Genomic DNA, 22,150 nt, shown 5'->3' with positions numbered 1-22,150 from the left:
TATCTCAACCAATGTGAATAGTAAAACCAATGTAGCTTTACTAGCTCTTGAGATAATATTTTTTTGTAAAAATACAAAATAGCAGCTAGCGGCTAAACGTCACGTTTCTCTGCCTATGTGTCAAGGACACTTTTGGTTTAAATGACGAGTACTATCAGCCACAGAAGTTTGTGACACCCTTTTCCTTAATACATTTCCTAGGTTTTTGAACTATTAGGCCTATAACCCGTATAATTTGTTTAGACCTTATCATTAACAATACTTGTTTTGAAAGGAAACAGAATGTTGGAAATTTTCTAGCATTATGTGTTACAAAAACTGAAGTATGATCACTCCGAGAACCGAAATATGTTCTGTTCTCCAGGTGACAAAACCTAAGGTAATGTTCCAAAAGCATTTATAAAAATTGAGAAATCAACAAAGTATGATGGTGAACGTGACAAAAGTCATACTTGACAACATCTTAGTTATGTTTAAAACTTAGATATTTACCTGAGATGTAACAAAGTTAGGAAAACCACAACCAAAATATGGGTACTCTGCTGTAACAAATGATACACATAGCACGGTATGTGCATGGAAATTACCCCTCGCTGCAACAGTATTGGCCACAATGATTATTTCCTCTGCACAGGTGAAATCATTGTGAGTGTAACAATTATGTAAGCACTTTCGCAATACTATTTCCTTCACCAATTCTTGTCCAAATTAATGTTTTATAAAGTGTTGTATTGTCCAAATCTAATGTTTAGTTAGTACCGTAATTAAAAAATTATATAGATTTTAAAAATCCTCTATGGAATTTAATCATATATTTTAGTAGTTGAAATATATTGATGTTTTTCATATAATTTTTTTCCATTGTGTCTGCTTTGTTATTGTTTTGAGTTGTGATATATTTGGTTGTGATGGAAAAAAATTTAGGTTCAGAATAAATCAGAGACGTTTTAGATGATGAAATAAATGATGTAGAAGATATTAGTAATGTAGAAGTATTTGTGAGAATTTTTGAAATATATTTTTGCAAAAGTAAATTTTAACATTGAACAGAATACAATGGGTTTCAGATTAGGGTAAATTCACTTATACATTACTTCCTAATTCCTTGGAATATACAGATTAAAATGATATATAATGCAATGTAATACAATAGAACTTTTGGATGTTTAAAAACTTTTTTGGCATGTGTGGATTTAATCATTGGCCCATCACCATGGTTAAGAACACATATCACCCCGATATATAAATAAACCCATAAACGACAATGGGAGTTTATTTTATTATTTTAGTTATTATAATTAGAAAAAATGTAACAAAAATTTGTAGTACAACCTGCTTGTCAATACCGTAACTTTTAACTGCCATTTCTAGGTTCAAACTGTGAAAAAGAACACAATGTTTATATAGGTATTTATGCGTATTTGTTGAAAGTCATTTTCAGCATTCCAATTGCGGCTAATTGGTAATCTTATTCTGACTTCTATTGTAGTTAGTGTGAAACCCAATATATTACGCAATGTGACATATAAAAAACAACAGAAATATTTTGTAGAGTTTGTTGCTCTCCGAAGAGTTCAATGCCAAGCGAGAGCGGCAGCAGACGAGGAGTGTTTCATGCCGTTGTATTGTCTCCCCCACCCACAACCTGGCAGAGACACCGTCTGATGTGAGGCCTTGTGTTGATTTTAACGTCTGCCTGTCATGCGATGTTCCTGTGGCCAAGAAGAAGTCGGAGACTATCGTTCCACCACTTGGTACTATCGGTGCCGGAGGTAGGTTGTTATTTATTTATTTCTAACAGATCCTATCTATTCACCATAAGTTGTCATTAGAAAGAAAGAAACAATCTCAAGATGGTAGGATCACCTACAGTTACTTCAAATAAGAATAAATAAATTATAAGAACAATAACAATTTAGATAGTCTGGTAGTTACAACAGGCTTGTGGAAAACTATCTTTTAATGTTAAAAAAACAAAACAATAATGAAAAATTATTGAAAGCTAAATAAAATAATAAATAGCATAAGAACAGTACAATAACAAAAATATTTGTAAAGTAACAGTAAAATATTGTAATTATAAATTTTTTAATAGTGATAGTATAATATATGATAATAGATACTCTTACAATATGTGATAAACTTAACAGCAATAATACTAACATAAGCAATTTAAGAATAATAATAACAAAAAAAAGTAGAAAAACAATAACAAGATAGTAAAATAACATTGGTTGCAAAATGTAACTATGAAGATTTAGCAACAGAATCAGTGGTAGCTCCTTTTTAAAATAGCCGTCTGATTCATTAAAGAAGTCTACATTGATAGCAGCACGCTTCCATTGCCGACCACTGTTGTAAGTTTTTTGTTATTGGCCCCGAATGAGCGTTGCACTCATTTGTAGTTTATTATTGAAACAGGCAGGTAGGAATAATCAATTAATGAGTGTAGAGTAAACAAATAATAGTAATTGTTTTCCTTGTTTGGTAGGTGATGCAGATAATGGCCAGAGTATTCTGCCTCTGCAGACGCCGCGGACTGTGTCACTATCTCTTACCCCTCGCCTGGCGCCTGTGCGGACGGTAGACAGTGGCAGTGAGACATATCGCACAGATAAGCCTGTCTCAACACATACAGTCTCTGTCTCAGTGATGAGTCTACAGATGGATGAGCCTCTGTCCTGTGAGTGTTGGTTGAGGTGAGCAGCCACCTATGTACTGGCATCATTTTATTTGTCAATTTGTTGATCTCTTAAATCCCAGCTATAGAGAATCCTACAAAAATTCTTCATTAAAAATGTTTCAGCGTTTATTTACAAAATTAAAATTAAAAAATGATTAATCATGTATAATAATTTAAATAGAGTATTAAAGAAGACCAGATGGGCAATTCATACCTGCTTTTGCTCTGGAATCTTATATTAGTGATTTTAAACTAAAAGAGGAGAAATGTTCAGATGTAAAATGTCTCTTGATTTATATTCACACTGTACAATTTAATCTTAAGTGTTTTAAATTTATCAAGGTGTCCCTAGTCGTTTGTGCCTTTGAGGAAGGCCAGATATGTTTTATGTAGGACACAGAATTTTTAAGTTTTCACTCCCAGTTGAGGCATTACTATCCTGTGATCCTAATTTTTACCTGCACATAACTTTGAAAAGTCTTTAAATTGACTTATTTTTCCACATTCACTATCCCTTATGTGGATCAAATTCTAGTGGTAGATTACGATTTTAAAGGTGTACATAAATATATACAACTAAAATACAATTACAAATAAATATTTTAAAGTTATTTTCATTAATGGATCTAATGTGATCTACCCAATTATAAATGTAGAGTCAATTAAAAAGGACAAATTCTAATTTTTATCGGCTGCACAATAAAGAAATCAAATGTTTATTTTCTAATTATTGTGAATAATAATGAAAATGTTTCTACCCTTAAATTTTGATACTCTGTTCTATAAAGTAAAAGTCGTTATATTGCTGTAACCTGTTGATTTTACAATAATGCTTAGGCAAGTACTGTGGTTTAAATTTTATTGTGCAATTAAAAGAGTATTAATTCACATTAGGAATTTTAGTGGGATTTCACACATTTTCCATTGTTACATATGTTATAAAAAGTTTAATAATACATTTTTAGAATTGAAATCTACCCTTTTCTTTAAATTAATGTAAAAAATCCTAATACATTAAAAAAAACTTATAACTGGTACTCGAACGGCATGAAGTCCATGCAGGAGAGAATGAACACAAGTAATGCAAGAGCACAAATAACACGTCATACCATAACTAGCAAAGGTGGAACACTGATGAGGAAATCAAGTTGGCACTTACTGTGGTATCACGAAGCATCATGAGAAACAAAGAGAACAGGAAGACAGCCACCTCTCGCCTTGTGTTTTGGTCCTTGGCCTCAATGTTGTGGTGTGTTAGGTTAGGTTTGTTTGATTCTTAAAATCTTTTTAGGTTTCCTAGTTAATTCTTTCTTTGTAGAATTGGTACAGCCTTAATTCTTTTACATCACTATTATATGACAATATTTAAGGAAAGTCTTAGCTAACTTGAATTGAATATATAATATATATAGTTTCTTATCTATTTCAGTTTTTTTCCAAAAATGGTAATCTTCACGTTTTATTTTTCCTTTTAAGTTCTTGTCTTAATTTTTAATTATTTTTTATTTTCTCTGGTCCTATTCCTTGATCACTGTGAGTATGATTATTGTGTAACATGCACTGATGCAGGTTGTGTTGTGCGAGTGCCACAGTATCGCTACCCCAACAGGTGAAACTACCTAGCAGCTGGTCACCTCTACAGTGGCAGCTGACTTTGACTCTGCCCCGTCGTCTGCTAGAGTCGACATTAGCCTCACAGCCACCTATGCTACAGCTGGGCACTGGTACTCAGCTGATCGCCACTGCTTTGCTCACTCCTCCGGAAAAGCTCATTGTAAGTACTATTTAGAACCCAGCAGGAGTCACGTCTGGCTGGTTTATACCTTCCAGTTGAACTGAAACTGGGCACAGCAAAATCTGATGTGTCACTTAAATCTGGGCAACCTTATGGATGTCCGGGAGTGGCGCATCACTAAGGTAATTTGATAGGTCTAGTCTAATTTGGGAATAACTGTTGGAGTTGGTGGGATAGTGGAAAACTGATTAAAGAACTTGCATGAAGTTTTGCTTTAATCTTGGCAAGAGATCTACGGAGATGATTGAAATGATACAGAAGAACTTTAGGGGATAAAAGTTTGAGCACAACACAGATAAAAGAATGGTAAAGGCGGTTTAAAAATGGCCACTCATCTGTTGACAGTGATTCTCATTCTGGCTGACCTTCACTGACAACAGCAACAGAAAATATCGAGCGTATGACTTGTAATTGAAATTAATCGTTGATTGACTATTCATGAACGAAAATGATCTTGGAATACCAAAAACTACTGTTTTGAAAATGATGATGAAAATGTCCTTAAGAAAATTATTACTGGGGATGTCATGGACTTACATTTACAATCAAAACTTGGATGCAAATTCATTGATCAGTTTTTTCTGTCATTTTCAATATAACACAAATGCGACAAACAGAAAAACAAGTGAGAAATAAACACACACTGTACACGACCAAGGTGTTCAGCAAAAAACTACTGCATTCAGATGTTTCGTAAGGAACTACTAATTACACTCATACACCATTGAGGATGCTTGGGCGCGAATATATAAATGCAGGTCGGATACTTTTTGGACAGACCTCGTATTTATCTAGCTTGATAATGTGAATTATTAGTCATTTTAAATTTGTTGTAAAAAAAGTGTACATTCAAACAAAATTGTAGCCGTCTGTTTTAGCAAACCCACTAAAAAAAGAAACAAACAAAGTAATAACGTATCAACTAGAAGGCTTTTGTTTCCTATTTTAATTTTTTTCTGAATTTTCAGATTCTTACTGTTTTGTTGTATATAACATGGTTTTTGGATTTAAAAATTCATAAACTTGTTTAAATTTATGTAACTATTTAAAAAACATTCTTAGTTGCTTAAAATTTGGTACTGTTTTGTTACAGAAGGACAGTGAGCGTTCAGCTGTGCTAGAGGAGGTTGGGAGGGGCCTGAGAGTGGGGGAGGTAGGGGTGGTCTGGGCACTAGTTGATGTTGTTCCCACCACCCCTCCGAAGAGCCAGTCAGCTTCTACTTTGACAGACACCTCGATCTCACAACCAAGCCAACCTAAAAGTGGTGAGTACAACCCAAACTTATAAAACTACAGTAATCAGTTCAACTTTGATAGATACCTCAATCTCACCACGCAGCCTATCCAAAGTAGGTTATCCAGAGTGATTTCACAGCTAAGGTTTTTCTGCTCGGTCATGAGCAATTTCGGAATGAATTTCACACAAACGTGAGATATTCCCAAAATCTTATTAAAAATTTCCCAAACAGTAGTACAACCCAACAATATAATAACCTTACACTGAACAACAGTAGTCAGCTTCAACTTTGATGGACACCTTGATCTCACCATGTAGCCTATTCAAAAGTGGTAAGTACAACATAACCTTATACTGAACTACAGTAGTCAGCTTCAACTTTGATGGACACCTTGATCTCACCATGTAGCCTATTCAAAAGTGGTAAGTACAACATAACCTTATACTGAACTACAGTATCCGAGATCAATTCCAATAAGGTTTGTGATATTAAAGATAGTTGGGAAAGAAGACCTATTTGGCTGATGAATTCAAATCCGACTAACTAAATTAAATCCAAAACCAATTCAAACTGCAGATAAAAAAATAAAAATAGTATTTATTACAAATATTGCTTACGATTTCTTCATTTTGAATTTATTCCACAATTCTAAATTTCAATTCAAAATTATTGAATTAAGGTTACAACTTCTTACTCAGGATGTTGGAATAACAAAGACTTAACTGATGATAACTTGATGATAAGATGATAACTGAGGGAAACTTTTTAGTCATTGCACATTGAAAGAGTGCAACATTAATAGATTCTGGTCATAAATAATAGCTAATAGTGAGAACAATGTTTTAATATTTTTGTTGGAGTTTAATATTGGAGTAATGTTTATTTTACCTTTTTGCTGTGTGATAATTCAAGATAGGTAATAGTGACCGTACTATTTCAAAGGCACATAGAGATGTCATTGGTTTAATAAGATAACATACAACATAATTTGGTTTCTTCAGTTATTGAAACAAACACACACAGTTAAACAAAATAATGAAAATTTAATACATCTGAGCGCGTATTGGTTACATTAAACATTAATAAATGAAGTTCTTTTACAAAAATCATTCAAATGTTTAAAATATTTGTGACAGTATGGAGCCAGGACCACCAGTTTTTAAGGTTTGTCGTATTAGTTGATTATGTTACTATTGGTATTTTAAGATAACATAAGAATGAAATTAACCTTTTCCACCAGAAGTTTAGTGATACATTAATAATACTGGGTGACTGAGTGACAATGAAGTCTACAACAGCTTGTTAGCTTTTAAACAATGAGAGAAAAAGTAACAAATTTTCGTACGCTATTACTGGTGAGTAACTTACTATTTTTATTTAGTAGGTGATCAGATGTCACCTTTATGGACCATCAGGAATAAGAATAAACTCATTAATGACAGCCTATGTACATCATTGTAAAGATTTAGTTATACTGAAAACAATGGTAACTGAACCTGATCCAGTACAGACAGAGGGGTACAGACCCCTCTGCATGCTGGACACAGCGGGGAAACTCCTCGAGCGTTTGATGGTTTCCGCGTGGGGTCGTTCTACGATTGGTGCTGTCGGCGAAGTTGTCAGAGCGTTCGAGTCAGTACAGCAGGGAGACCATAGGTACCGCAAACTGGTAATGCTGGTAACACTGGACGTAAGGAACGCCTTTAACTCGGCCAGTTGGGCTGACATGCTCGGTGCCCTACAGTCCACGTTTTTGATTCCACCGTATCTCTTGAGGCTGCTAAATAACTACCTTAGGGATTGGAAACTGGTCTTTGGAACGTTGGACAGACCTCGTAATAGGGAAGTGACGGCAGGTGCTGCCCAAGGCTCGATTCTTGGCCCAGACCTGTGGAACATCATGTATGACGGGGTTCTTCGTATGGAGATGCCGCACAACACCTTCCTCGTTGGTTATGCAGATGACATTGCCGTAGTCATAACCGCGAGAGAGTTGGATGAGGCCCAGAGATTGCTAAGTCTAGCTCTGAGGCGAATACTTTGTTGGATGGGTGAGCATGGACTGTCTTTGGCCACCGAGAAGACAGAGATCGTTCTTCTCACCAGGAGGAGGATAGATCCCGTCGTGCAGCTAAACGTCAACACGGAGCTCATCGATACCAAACGCTGCGTCAAAGTATCTAGGAGTGAGAATGGATTCCCGTATGACATTCTGGGACCACATCGCCTGTACGGCCGAGAAAGTTGAAAAGATTGTGGCCAATCTGAGTAGGCTCATGACCAACGTCGGTGGACCCGCAGAGACTAAGCGCCGAGTCCTCATGTCCGTGACGAACTCGGTTATACTCTACGGTTGCGAGATATGGGCGGATGCCTTGCGGCAGAAGCGTTACAGGAAGAAGGTCGTGGCGGTGTAGAGGAGAGGAGCTCTCCGGATTTCATCTGCCTATCGTACCGTTTCGGAGCCGGCCGTCCTTATGATTGCGGGGGTAATTCCCATCGATCTTCTTGCTCTTGAGCGGAAGCGTGTATACGATGGGAATGGCACTGTCAGCCGTGCTACTGCCCGTTCGCACACAATGGATGAGTGGCAAACTCGATGGGAGACGGAGAGTCGAGGACGTTGGTCTTTTAGGCTCATAGGTGATCTGAGGGGATGGACCGAAAGAGAGCATGGAGAGGTAGACTTCTACCTTACCCAGCTTCTCACTGGGCACGGTTGTTTCGGCTTCTACCTTAACAGAATGGGAAGATCCCGAGTCCGGAATGCCAGTATGGGGATTCGGATGCGGACGATGCCTTGCACACCTTCTTCAAATGTAGAAGGTGGGAAACGGAGAGAAGGGAGCTGGAGGCAGCTATCGGGCATGTTTCGCCGGAGACTCTTATAGAAGAGATGTTGTCCAGTCCCGAATCGTGGAACGCTGTGGCTGCGTTCTGCAAGAGAGTGCTAAGGCAAAAAAGAAGAGAGCAGCTATAAAGCACCAGAATAGCTCATGCTGGTGGATTTTAGAATGAAGTAATGCCCATTGGGCGAACGATGGCACCCTCTGGAAGTAGTTGCAGAGATGCGTTCCCGAGAGGGTTTCCAATGCCTGGACCGGTAGGTTTTTAGTGGGTGAGAGTCCCACACACCAGGGTGAACACCTGTCCCTGACGGTGCATAATGCATTTTCCTATCGTAAAAAAAAAAAAAAAAAACCCCGATCCAGTACTGAGGGTGATCCAGTCAGAAGAAAATTGTGGTCAAACTCATTTAAATGTGTTTAACATTTTAGATATAAAATGACAAAAAAACCTAAACTTTGCAATCTCACTTTAAAGTATTTTTTTGCCAAAATGATGATTTGTCCATTTTGTCAGAGTCATATTTGCGAGAGGGATAGTATTTTTCTTTCCAAATATTCTTCTAGCAGATAGTTTATGTTGACATTGAATGGGTCAGTTGCCAACCTATAAATATTCTCATCAAAAGTGTTTGGGGAAGTATTTCTTGAATGAACTCTTCAGTGAGTTTCTCCAAATGGTTCGACATTTGGTTTTTCAAATGTGATCCTTCAAAAAATGTTTTCGAATTGTGTTTCTTCTGAGATTAACACTACGTTGAATGACACTACTAGATGCACCTAGAATGTAGCTACACAGCGCCACTCAGATCTCATCACTACTCCCACCAACAGGTAATCAGATGCCTCTGCAACTTACTCTCCGAACGTCCCTCACAAGTTACTGATAAATAATGGGAATGTTTTTCCTGTGTTTTTAAAAGCATCCTTTAAAAAAATTCCTTGCAAGACATAATTGTACAGGATTTGAACAGTTAAATTAGCATTAAGTGTCAGATTTTATACAAATTAGATTTCTAACAAATGATTAAATGTTACGTGTTGCAGCAACAGAAGTTTTGTCACCACGTGCTCGAGAGTTGAAGATTCTCAGTTTTGTTGAAGAGTTAGAAGACTGGGCAGAGAAACAGAGAATCATGGTGATGGAAGGGGTTAGTATGGGGGTTGTTGTCCCTTTAATTTTAAAATTGATTGTAATAAGTAGTGTATGGAAGTTTAGTTAGGATGTTCAAATTGTCAACCTTAACTTTAGAAATATCCTGCGCATGTTAAAGTAAACCTAAATTGAAACACCTGGACATATAATGCAGTTTTATTTATTTGAATGATTTTTAATGAAATGTGGCAATGCTTAATGGTCTTATTTTTCTTTCAATATATATATTCTTGAATTTTTTAACACAGGCTTGTTTAGCTGAGTTTGACTGATGCAAATTTTACATTTGAGAAGTAAAATGTACCAAAAAATATCCTAAATATACAGGTACCTGAAAACCTTTAGATGACATCATACAGTTCCTAAAATAGATTTATAGAATTGCTAAGAGAATTGCATTAGAGTTGCTGAGAAATGTCATTTAAAAACTGTATATGTAAGCATTGTTTGTTGGCGATTTGATTGAGGCCAATATGATGATGTTGAGGGAAACTCTAGCCGTCATGTACGGGCACCTGTGAAATCTTACTAAAACTTACCAGAGTTACAAGGAGTACTGAGTACTGATATGATTGCAGCTGAAGGAGGAGGAGGCAGCCCGGCTGGCAATGTTGCAATCAAGATGGGAAGCGGAAGTGGGAGGTCAAGTGACAGAAGGTAGGCAACTGGTGGGGGCTCTCCAGAACATGAGAGATCAGCTGAGACAGCAGCAGGTGGAGTTGATTGAGAACCAGCAGAAGGTAGGTGTGAGGAGGCTACCTTTGTGGAGGATATAAAGATGTAGGATAGTATTGGGGTTCGTCCTTCTAGAGAAATGAGGTGTTACTCACACATTTGTGAAATGCAAGAAGATCTGTATGGTACTATGTAGTATTGTATAATTGTTTATTAGAAACATCTAAATTTTTTTCAATAATTAGAGAATTTTAATATTAGGATTTGTAATAAATTATTTCTTTTGTTTATAATTTTTACTGATGGTCCAAAAAAAAAATGGTGTACATTTTCAATTACCTAAAAATTACAGTGTCACAAAAAGTAGAAATGGAATGGTGGTAGTGGGGTGGATGAAAGGAATAAAACTAAGTAGCTATCTTTGCTTATTGGTGATTGATAGACGATTTGTGACTACAAAAGAAAAACAAAAATACGCATAATGGTATCCAAATGTTTATAATATTTATTATTCTTTCAAGTAGTGGCATTGTAACGTGCTAAAAATTAAATTATATATTCAAGCTGTTAAAATACTTTTAAGGGTTGACATAAAGAATGTATGTAATGTAAGTATTGTTAATTGCCTATGTAGTATTAGACATGTGATTGTGTATTGAATACTAAAAACATTGCTACCAAATACTTTGTAAAATATTTATTTTAAATATCAAAATGTATTTCCAACATAAATATATCGTAAAATATTTGAACAAACAATGTTTTTACCGAAACCTTTTTATTACATTTCCAAAACTTTTGTTTTGGTTTTTAGTTCCAATTTTTAACTATTAACTGTGCATGGACATATCAAAGTGTTGCATTAAAGAGTAACTTTTATCACATCAAAACTATTTATCTCCACACAACACCTTGTTGAGTTGTGATAGTTGGCGCCTTGTTGAATTTGTGATGAGGCTATAGTTAATTAATTTTAATGTTGCACTGCACTGCGTTTCATAAAGCCCCGTTTCATTTAAACAAATTTGTATCGCAACATGTGCCTCCGAAACTTGTTTAAATGGAAACAGTCTGCAACATGTTGCGCAACATGTGCCGGGGACAAAAATTGTTTCAGGCCACTGTGAAACAAAACATGTTGCGCAACTTGTATCACGAACTATTGGAAAACAGGCTGCAACAATGTGCCGGGACTTGCGCATGCGCAGTACTGTTTACTCGCTGTCAACCTAACCTCAACGTTAACCGACACGTGCTCCTTGTTCAAGTCGTAGACCTTTACATTTTTTTTAGTTACGGTAGAATCTATTATATTGTAATTATAAATAAAATAATTATTTATAATATTTATTGCGATGGAGTGGCCAAAAGTGCAAAGTGGCAAAGTTAATTGAATTGTATGAGCAAGAGACAGTTCTTTGGAACATAAGAAATTCAAATAACAAAAAATTCCAACACCAGAATTGATGCACTTAAGAGAATTGCAGATGTTATGGAGAAACCTATTGAAGAAGTCGAGAAGAAGCTTCATTGTATAAGATCTCAGTATATGAGAGAAAAAACAAAAATTTGGAGAAAAGTAAGAAAAGCGGAGCTAGCGTTAAACGATATTTACGTGCCTAAATGGCAGTATTTTAGTTTACTGAGTTTTTTATCATCAACTACAGAAATAGTTGCACACTCGAGCTCACTGGAACCTGGTAAGTATATTAAGACAAGGTAGTATCTTTTATAACATTTTACTTAGACTCGTTAATAAGTTTGTACAAAATCGGAATACATATAACTATATTAGAAGATTTATTAATAACTGAACAATATTATTTTGAGAGTCCAGTATCACACCCCATGTTAATGTTACCACGGTATGTATTTTTATTCTGCACTTAAAACTAAGGTTTGCTATTTTTTGTACACTTTATGCAAAAGTACTGTAGGATGGTTGTTATAAAGCCTATGCTATATGAAATATATCTCTCAACGTCAGCTATGTCATTTTTAAAATTAAAATACGGCACTTATCAGCCTGCGTTTAAGAACAGTTCTGAAACTGTGTCTTTTAAGGCTTACAGCATGTGATAGATTGTTCAGCACTGTATCATAGTAGTTTCTGAAAAAGTACATTAATACATTAATTAATTACCACAAGCCTTGGAAAGTTGGTATTTAGAAAGTAAAATATAGAAAATATTACAACAGGAAACCAATGTAGCTGGCCGGATCCATTATTTACAATGTTGTGAGAATTTTTCAGACCTTATTTTAAAGCTGTGTAAGTAAATAACAACAGGAAATCTACTTTATAAAAAAAAACCATATATACTATAGTCATTGTTGACTGTATCAGGTTGTGAAAAAAAAATTACAGGTTTCCATGTATGAATAACATTTTTTAAATTCAAACAGCACTTTATTGTCTTACAGTAAATTAAAGCAAACAAAATTGTGAAATGTTTAAAACATTACTAGGGGTTATTTCATATGTAATAAATTCACAAGTTTAATTTCATATGTACATATAACTCTACAAAATTACTTACTACTTACATTATATGTAACATTTTTTATTCCAAGATACATAATTTCCTTAACTAGAATTAACATAACAACATGTCGGTCCTGAGATGTAACTTCATGCATTTATGCATATCGATTTTGCCACAAAAGTGGCTGTGAAAGAAGTGAGCTAGTTCTTGGCGGACGAATATTCCGGGATTTTCTCCTCTCTGCTTACAACATTGAAGTCCACAAAGCTCCACGCCTTCATTTCTCCATGTTCCGGGAATAACATTTCCACTGTCATCCTCTGAGTCAAATACTTGAGCAGAAGAGTATGTCTCAGCAGACGAGTTCTGTCTCAAGAAGTTATGCAAATAAAGCACAGCTTAACGTTTACCCACTTTGCTGATTCAGGTTGCAGTAACATTTGGTTTCCTGAGAACTCTGAATACACTGCTCATTTATACCGAAAACATTTTCGATGACCCTCCTAGCTCTAGAATGTCTATAATTGAAAGCTCTTTCAATGGATCCTTGAGTATGTTCTGCCCACAAATGGTTTCATAATACGCTCGGACATAGCAAATGCATCGTCAGCAACTACTACAAAAGGCATGTCCACATCACGTCCTGGTAAAGGCCGTTTCGCTGGTATTTGTAGTATATTTTGCTCAATAGCGTCATACAAATCTGTATTCAAAAACACCCCAGCATCACATTCACGTCCTTGTACTCCTGCGTCAACATACAAAAAGTTGTAATCTGCGTCACATAAAGCCATGAGCACAATACTAAATGTTCGTTATAATTATAATACAAACTACCACCGTGTGCTGGAGCTTGAAGAACAACATGTTTGCCATCAAGTGCACCGATGCAATTCGGGTAGTTCCACTTAGAATAAAATCCTTTTGCTACATTATCCCATCCTTTTTCATCATTCGGTACCTAAAAACAATTGACAGTTGTTAATGGATATGTTATATTACTTTGTAAATACATATTTTTTTTTAAATTTTACAACGAATTGTAACATATGAGCAACATTTTAATTCGATGGCGCAGTTAAGTAGCACCTCATTTAAGAGATCTAGATAAAATGTCTAAACAAAATTAAAGTTCTTTTAAACTTGTCAGTTCAACTATTTTTATAGTTTACCACAACTACAGACACATGCGCAAACATAAAAAGATATACAAATGCGGTTTTATTTGTATTTAAATTATTTTGTTCTGATCACATTTGTCTTTTTTCAGGCTTTGCACGACTCGCCCCAAATTTGCCAGGACGAGGATGTCCTTTGACGAACCACCTGCAGAAGACACCATTAATGATAGGGAAGCAGAAAAATCAGCGACTATTATAGTGTTGGAATCTTCAGCAGGACTACCAGAAAAATCTTCAAATGTATCTCAGAAACCAGAACCAAGCAGTAGGAAACGCGAAAGCGCACGTCCTGTGAAAGCTTCCAAATATTCAAAACTGGGAACAAAAGTTCAATCTCGCATATGATGTATTTACATCATCTATAAATAAAAATAGAGACAGTGACACCTGTTTTGGTGATTATGTAGGCGAGTCTATGAAAAAAATTGAGGACAAGAAAGTAAAGGCTTGGGTTCGTCACAGCATTTCGAACATTTTATACCAAGCTGAATGTGAAGGATTAGCAGGTCCTTTTCCTCCAATAATTAATTATGGATTCAGCAACCACGTGCACCCCATCCAATATCCTCCCCCTCATATGTATAACCCCCCTTATGCCAGAAATTCGTCATTCAGCTCTCAACAGTGCAGTCCCCAGGGATCATACACTTCTCCTCAAACAAAATCCCAACCAATCAACCTCGCTAGATTAAGAACATGACTTTACAGTACTCGATTTATATTAAACAAGTTAACGTTAAAAGTGTCTTAAAATGTACTAAAGAATACTTGCTTATGTAATATTACACATACTTAAATTTTGTTTACACATAAATATAATTTCATGTATATATAGACTAATAATGTTTTAAGTTTCTGGCAATGCATTTTTTTACCGTATTCCGATTCCAATTAGTCATTATCAGAGGAAGTAACATGTGCTGTGGTACTGATACAGTTTTTTTAGTAAAAGTTCTCTCAAACGATCTTTATTTACTAATGTTTTCTCTATGTGCAATATTATAATATTATTACACTCATTTTTTAATTACATATTATTTCTTTATTTACGAATGTACATTACTAGTATAGCTAAAATGTTACGTGTTAAATGGGTAATTTTTTTCTAACAATTATTCTTACCTTGATGCAAATCCCTTAAAGCCGAAACAATGGCTTTACAAACTTCAGGTATAAATCTTGAAATGGCTGATTTGGAAATCCTGTGTAAGGTACATCAGGGAACTGTAGCTATCACCTGTAGCTAAAAAAACGGAAGGTTGTCGCTAACATTTCTCCAGGAGTAATAGGTTTTCGATATTTAAAACTTTTCATGATTTTCGGTGCAACAAGATTAAGTAAAGTTTCAAAATCAGAAGCTTTCATTCTCAAAAAAATTATAAAAAACCGCTTTGCATACGTAAGTCTCTCATCAAAGAGTTATATGCTCCTTCCGTTTCTTCTATTTGCTAAAAAGCTTCGAATCCACCATCTTGGACGTTTACGCTTTCTTTTTATAAGTTGGAAGTAAGCGCCTGCCATAACCCGAAAGCTGAGGTAGAAGCATTGCTCATATTCACTCACGAAATTAGTAGTTAAGAACTTAGAAAACACTATACTGTATCTTTAATTCTCAACGCTGTACTGTTGAACTCTACGCTTACAAAGTGTTGCAGATGTTTCAGGGAATTTAGCCGGTCAAATTGTATGTGCCAACAAGTTGCGCAACATGTTTTCAGCAACTTGTGTTAATGGAAACGCACCTTTAGGAGCACACCACCGTGCAATGCCCTGTTTTTGGCAACCCATTCACCAACACGATTTTTTCTGCTGTCCATGCTACAAGTAAACTTGTATTGTTTATTGGTTAATTGGTATCTGATCTAAGTGAAATGTTCTAAAATTGCATGAGACATTCTGCAGTTAACTCAAATATTGCTTTATTAATACAATTTATCCCATATAGTATAGGTATTCAATCGTGCTACTGAGTTCTCCTGAACAACCCTGACCTGGTAAAATATATTGCTGTATTCTGATTGAAAGATCTTGGTACATCTGAGAACCAATGCATCATTATGTATTTAAATTTTTTTTAAATCATCAGTATTATTTTCTGAAAGAGCCAAGAAAGCATTCTTGATTACACTAAGAATACAGTGATTCCAGGATTGTTAGTAAAAATTACATACAATTGCTACAGAGGGTGGACATAGCCATAAAATATATGCAACAATAATATCTAACCTTCAAACAAAGAATAATAACTACTGTTTGAATTTTCAAATTAATATATTTTGTACCTAACATAAATATTGCTTTTTTTCTTTATGTACTAATTTATACCTATCTTTATATTATAGCGTGTTTGTTATTTTAGATAAATAGTTGTGTTTTATAATTAACTAAACTTGCTAAGTGCGAAACTTGCTTCTTTCAGCTAAAAGTGTACAAAGAGGAGTTGGAAAGAGTTCATCGAAGCAAATTGCAAGAGTTCAAGGACTTGTCTCGCAGGATGCAAGATGAGTTTAACCATAAGGTAAAAGGATAGTAGAATCTGTTTAGTCACTAGTAGAATAATTATACAACTACTTGTACATTTTAGGTAAAACACAATACTATAAAGTAAAATTGTGTTGCAACAAATATTTGAGTTAATTCAGTAAATTTTAATTCTGTTTCTTCATCCTAACATCATATCAAATTTCAATATGAATATTGAGTTTAGCTCCTTTACAGCTGAGTGCAGCATGTGAAATCTGACATTATCACAGGCTTGACTTCTGGAATCTGGAGTCCAAGTACATCTAAAGTGATCCAAGAAAAGTCAGTGATGAAGATGTTCATAACAGAGTCTGCATCGTTTGAGTGCTAAACTCTATTCGCATTGAATAATAGTAAAAGTTTTATTAATGAGGTCGGAAGCAGTTAACAATGAGTCATAATGTCATAAATGGGTAAAAATGTAGCTTGATTTAAGGTAATCAAGAAGCCATGTCAAAATACGTAATATACTGTGGACAAGTATATTGCTACGAATGTTAGTTAACACAGTAGTATTGAGGTCCGGTCAGTGCTTGCTTCAGCAGGTGATTGTTAATAGATATGAAATTTTATTAGTGATGAATATCGTTTACTTCCAAGTGAACACCAGGATACCCCAGGTGTACTGAATACACCATGAAAATTAACTGATATGGAATAATAATGAGTAATTGTTTTTAAAGAAAAAAACAGTGAAATTGATAGAATTACACAATTTGAGTGATATTGATTAATCAAATGAAACATTCTATATTATCACAATGAATACATTTGTAACAAGATTGGTGTATTCACTGTGTTAATCAAAGGGACTGGATGAGTCTTGGACAGCTTTTGGACCTTGTCACTCCAGTCACTCATCCACAATATAATGAAACTACCATCCTCTGCTCCTAGAATGACTTAAGGAAGTTTACAATACAGCCTACATAATAAGCAATATGAAATGAGTTTAAGAAGTCTGTTTTATGAATCGGTCTCGTACTGACAAAATCAAATCTTACATTTTTTTTTCCTTCCTGAGGGAAAAGGACAGTTTGTCCCCGCGCTTAGTCCTAAAAGGACCTTTGCGCCTCCCTTACTTTAATTTTGTGTCCTCAAAAGTCCGAGGCTTTTGCAAAAACCAATCAGATTTGAGGGTTCCTGTTCTCTGATATCCTTGGGGCTGAGGAAGTATACTCCCAGGTAGACTATCTTTTCCAAGTTTCTAAGATGGAAGGACAATCTAACCAAATCTTACATAATAAGCAGCATGAAATGAGTTTAATAAGTCTGTTTTATGAATCGGTCTTGTACTGACAAAATCAAATCTTATTTTAATTCTGGTTCGATAATGATGTTGTAGTAAAGATTTTGATTTATTATCTTGAGTAAAGAACAGCAATAATTTGGCATTCAGTTGTTTGGCTATAAAATTGGGAAAATCTATTCATAAAAGATGAATGAATGGTATATGTTTCTATTCTTCATCAGTATCATATCGATGATCATCCTTTTTTTAACCTCAAGCAGCTCTAAAATGTCAAACTTGTTATTTGAAAAATTATTACTTGCAGGTAAAATCAAGTCAATATTTTCCCTTGCTACTTGACTTGAAATTATGGTGAACTTGGCTCATGCAAGACTTAACAATTGCTCCAGTTCTTTCATTTATTCAAGTTTATAGCTAGTGAACAAAAAGTTTTAATTGTAACAACCAAGTGTTCAACTTCTTACTGCTTTGATTCCATAATAGATGGACAAGTGTAAGGATTGATCCATAATCTATCTGGTGTGTTGCAGTTGGCCCTGATCGCGTCAGATAAGGTGGCCCTGGAGGAGGAGGTGGAGAAACTGAGGATTGAGAACTCGGAGATGAGACAGCGGTTGAGGAAGGTGGAAGCTTTAGCTGACTCGGACAAGAGAGCAGTCGACGGTTTGAACCATGAACTGGTCAGTTTTATGTGTTCCTCCTAATATGATAATACTGATTAATATTATTAAATACTAAGGCATTTGGTAGTTTGTTTTTTTTTTTTTTGGTATGCAAACCTAAACTTTTAGTATAATCTAGGTTTAAGTTTTATTTTTAGTAAATGTGATTTATTCAATGGTTTTTGTCACTTATTTTCATTGTTATTACCTTGTCTTATCTTGCTCTAAATAATGTATCAGAACCAAAGGTATTGGTTCTTACACTAAAGATTCTTGGATCTACACTAAATTCATTAGAGGCAACTTGAGCCTATACACAGGTTGTACTGCATATTTCGGTTTTTTTTCTGTATAACGCCTGTTATTTTACCTTAAAGTACTGCAATAATCATGTTTCCAGATTTTATTTTGTTCAAATATCTAGTAATTATATTAATTAATTTTATTTCGTTCAATTATCTAGTAATTATATTAATTAGCTAATGTTACATTTTGAAAGAATTCTTTGTACTTAAAAGAAAATATTCATATATGATCATTGTTTATTGATTAGTATAAAGATTTAATAATTATATTTTGAAGTAAAACCTAGCAGCAAATGTTGTACCTTTTTTAATTTTATTTATAAGACTTGGAAGTAACCAATTTTGTATTCAATCATTTTAACTTTTACAATCAGTAAGAAGTCTTTTTGCCCACCCATGTATTCCATATCAACAAACATGTTATATGAGGGTTATTCAGAAAGTAAGAAACTTTTCCATCTGATGCTGCCTGGCATGTGCCAAATGCAGCATATATTGGTTTGCCCATGCTTTGCACCTTAGTCATATCCAGCTGTGACAATGAGAACATCTCCGCATTGCTTGTTTTTTTTTTATAATCAAATTTGAAATGTGTACTGCAGTAAAAAATCCCACTAGTTGTAAAGTGCAGTCTGTGATTCGTTTTTTGTTGGCAAAAAACTTACAACCAATAGAATTCATTGGTAACTGAGTGGTGTACAGGAACAATGTAATGACTGATAGATATACCAGGAAGTGGTGCATCAGATTAAAAATGGCAGAACAAATGTTCATGATCAAGGGAAGAGTGGACGTCCGAGCATTGTGAATGACGATCTGGTTGCCAAAGTTGACGAAGAGATTCTTTGAAAACCCATTTCATAATAACTGAGCATTCTCTATGTTTTCCACAAGTTTCACGTACTTTATATTGTTTGAAATTGTTTCACAGAAGTTAGGCTACCACAAATTTTGTACTAGATGGGTGCCAAAAATGCTTACAGATCGTCATAAAGAACAACGAATGGGGGCAGCTTTGAAATTTGGGAGGCCTACCACAGTTATGGTGATGCACTCCTGGATCGAATTGTATGAGGAGACGAAACCTGGGTGAATCATGCAAATTGTTAGACAAAATTACCATGGAGTGTGGATACACAAGTTCTGCTTGAAAACCAAGGAAATATCTGTTAACTTCAACTCTGAACGGTACTGCCAAACATTGCAAAACCTTAGGGGAGCTGTCCAAAACAAATGCCAAGGAAAATTGTCATGCAAAATTTTGCTTTTGATTGACAATGCCCGACCTCACAGGGCAAACCATACACAACAACTCTTGAAACTCATTCAAGTGGGAAGTTTTTCCTCATCTTCCTACAGTCCTGATCTTGCTCCAAGTGATTTTCACTGGTTACTAAAAATGAAGACCTGGTTAGCAACACAGCATTTTGACAACAATGAGGGGCTCCAGGTAAGTGTCACTGAGTGGCTGATATCACAGATGAAGAATTATATGATATAGGAATTTCAAAGCTTGTCCACCGCTATAAAATTTGTATGGTGATTATGACTAAAAGTAGTATTTTATTCACTCTTTCACATGTATATAATACACTTTTTTCTTGTACTTGGTTTTTTAAATTCCAAAACGTTCCTTTTTTTCTGAATAGCTCTTGTAACATGTTGATTATACTGTAAACACATTTGTTTGTTCCGAGTGCCAATGTTTGGTTTTATGTTTATGAGACTTAGCCTAAGGGTACTTTGTATTCTAAATGCAATTATAATTTTATATTTTTTGCCTACTCTCCTTCTTTTTATTCAATAATCCTAGCCTATAAAAGGTTGATGTATACTTTAATTTTCTTTATTCATTTGAATACATCAAGTGTACAAGAATAGTGTCAAAATGCCATCATACATATGGCCAATCTTATTACTAAAAATATTTGCTAGTTTGGTCTTTTTAATGACATGAATTCCTCCAACGAGTATAAACTAAGGCTTATAATATACTTTTTTAATTTGGCTTTAAAAATATTAATATTATTTTCCTTTAGAATATTTTCATGCAAACGCCTTAAAAATACTTTTCCAATGTAATTTGGTTTCTTTTTATATAACTCAAGTCGATGGTGCTCTGTTATTATAGTATTTTTTTCCATCTGGTGTTGTGAGGGTGTATGTCATTAATTACACTTGAATCAGTTTTTACAATTAAGATTGTTTCATATATGTACATTCCATATACAGTCAAAAGTTCTAATTTTGTAAAATATTCCTTCACAGAATCATTATTTTTCAGACTTAACATAATACGAATCCCTTTTTTCTGTAGCTTAAGTAGTTTATCCAAGTTTTTTTTGATGTTGAACCATATAGACTTATTCCAAAGTATATGTGAGACTGAACATGTGCATGATAGACTGATTTTAACATTTGGTGATTACATAGATATCTCATTTGTCTAAGTGCATAAATTCCTGAGTTAACTTTACTTATTACATGTTTTACATGGTCGTCCCAACTAAGGAACTTATCAATTTTCAGCCCTAGAAAATTTGTTGTATTTACTTCTTCAACTAAATCCGTATTATATAGTACCCTTGGTTTGTCAGTATTTCCATTCTGTTTTGTAGTAAAGGCAACAAATTTAGTCTTTTCAATATTTAAAGTCAGATTATTTGTTTTTAGGAATTGGTTAACTAATGCCAATTTTTGTGCTATATTCCGCTCTAGTTCTTGAAGAGTTTTTGCAGAAAATTTTAAATTTGAGTCATCAGCAAATAAGGTTAAGTATTGGTTTTTATTATTGTTTATTATTATTATTGATGTATACTTTAATTTTCTTTATTTATAATTTATGACTCAGGATATTTATATTATTTCCTTTACATGTAGTTATGACAAATTGAGAGAGTATCATTACTTATAAAATCTTACCTAACCTTTTTGAATGCTAAAATAACAAAACTTTAACATAAACAGTTTCAATCCGGCATATGATGGTTATTTTTTCAAATAAGACTGTTCTGTGGACTGGTAGTGAATAATCTTCTGCTTGCCTGGTGTAATGGTTGTGTAGGTGGCTTTGTTTCGGAGGGCCTTTAGTTATGGAGTACAGGATGGTTCCCAGTATGTAAATCGAAGCTACTGTAAGTAGTTTCCAGTCTTTGTAAATGTTTCTGCAGCTCTCTCTACAATTACAATTAAAAAAGCTCTACAAGTACAATTAAACCACATTAAATGACATAAATCTGTATTCAATCTAGTATTGTTGGTTGTTATCTTCATAAAAAGTACATCTGGCCTCTCACTTTCTCTCTCTATAACCTAGTTATTACTTACAGCAATCTCTAAAACTAGATT

The 22,150-nt window shown here is 34.7% G+C and overlaps 1 protein-coding gene across 1 annotated transcript in view; it reads left to right on the top strand.

Annotated features, from left to right (window-relative positions):
• The window catches only part of LOC124365889, a 60,398-nt gene that overhangs the window by 30,227 nt on the left and 8,021 nt on the right, over positions 1–22,150 (top strand). The window contains exons 7-14 of the mRNA XM_046821997.1: positions 1,553–1,772; positions 2,492–2,699; positions 4,253–4,457; positions 5,572–5,743; positions 9,610–9,713; positions 10,297–10,458; positions 16,480–16,578; positions 18,366–18,515. Of these exons, the coding sequence (XP_046677953.1) occupies positions 1,553–1,772; positions 2,492–2,699; positions 4,253–4,457; positions 5,572–5,743; positions 9,610–9,713; positions 10,297–10,458; positions 16,480–16,578; positions 18,366–18,515 (1,320 nt within the window). The remainder of the gene's footprint in view (positions 1–1,552; positions 1,773–2,491; positions 2,700–4,252; positions 4,458–5,571; positions 5,744–9,609; positions 9,714–10,296; positions 10,459–16,479; positions 16,579–18,365; positions 18,516–22,150) is intronic.

Source organism: Homalodisca vitripennis, chromosome 7, assembly GCF_021130785.1.
Source record: "Homalodisca vitripennis isolate AUS2020 chromosome 7, UT_GWSS_2.1, whole genome shotgun sequence".
NCBI lineage: Eukaryota > Metazoa > Arthropoda > Insecta > Hemiptera > Cicadellidae > Homalodisca > Homalodisca vitripennis.
Note: the sequence above shows the minus strand (reverse complement) of the source record. Positions and strands in the feature narration are given on the sequence as shown.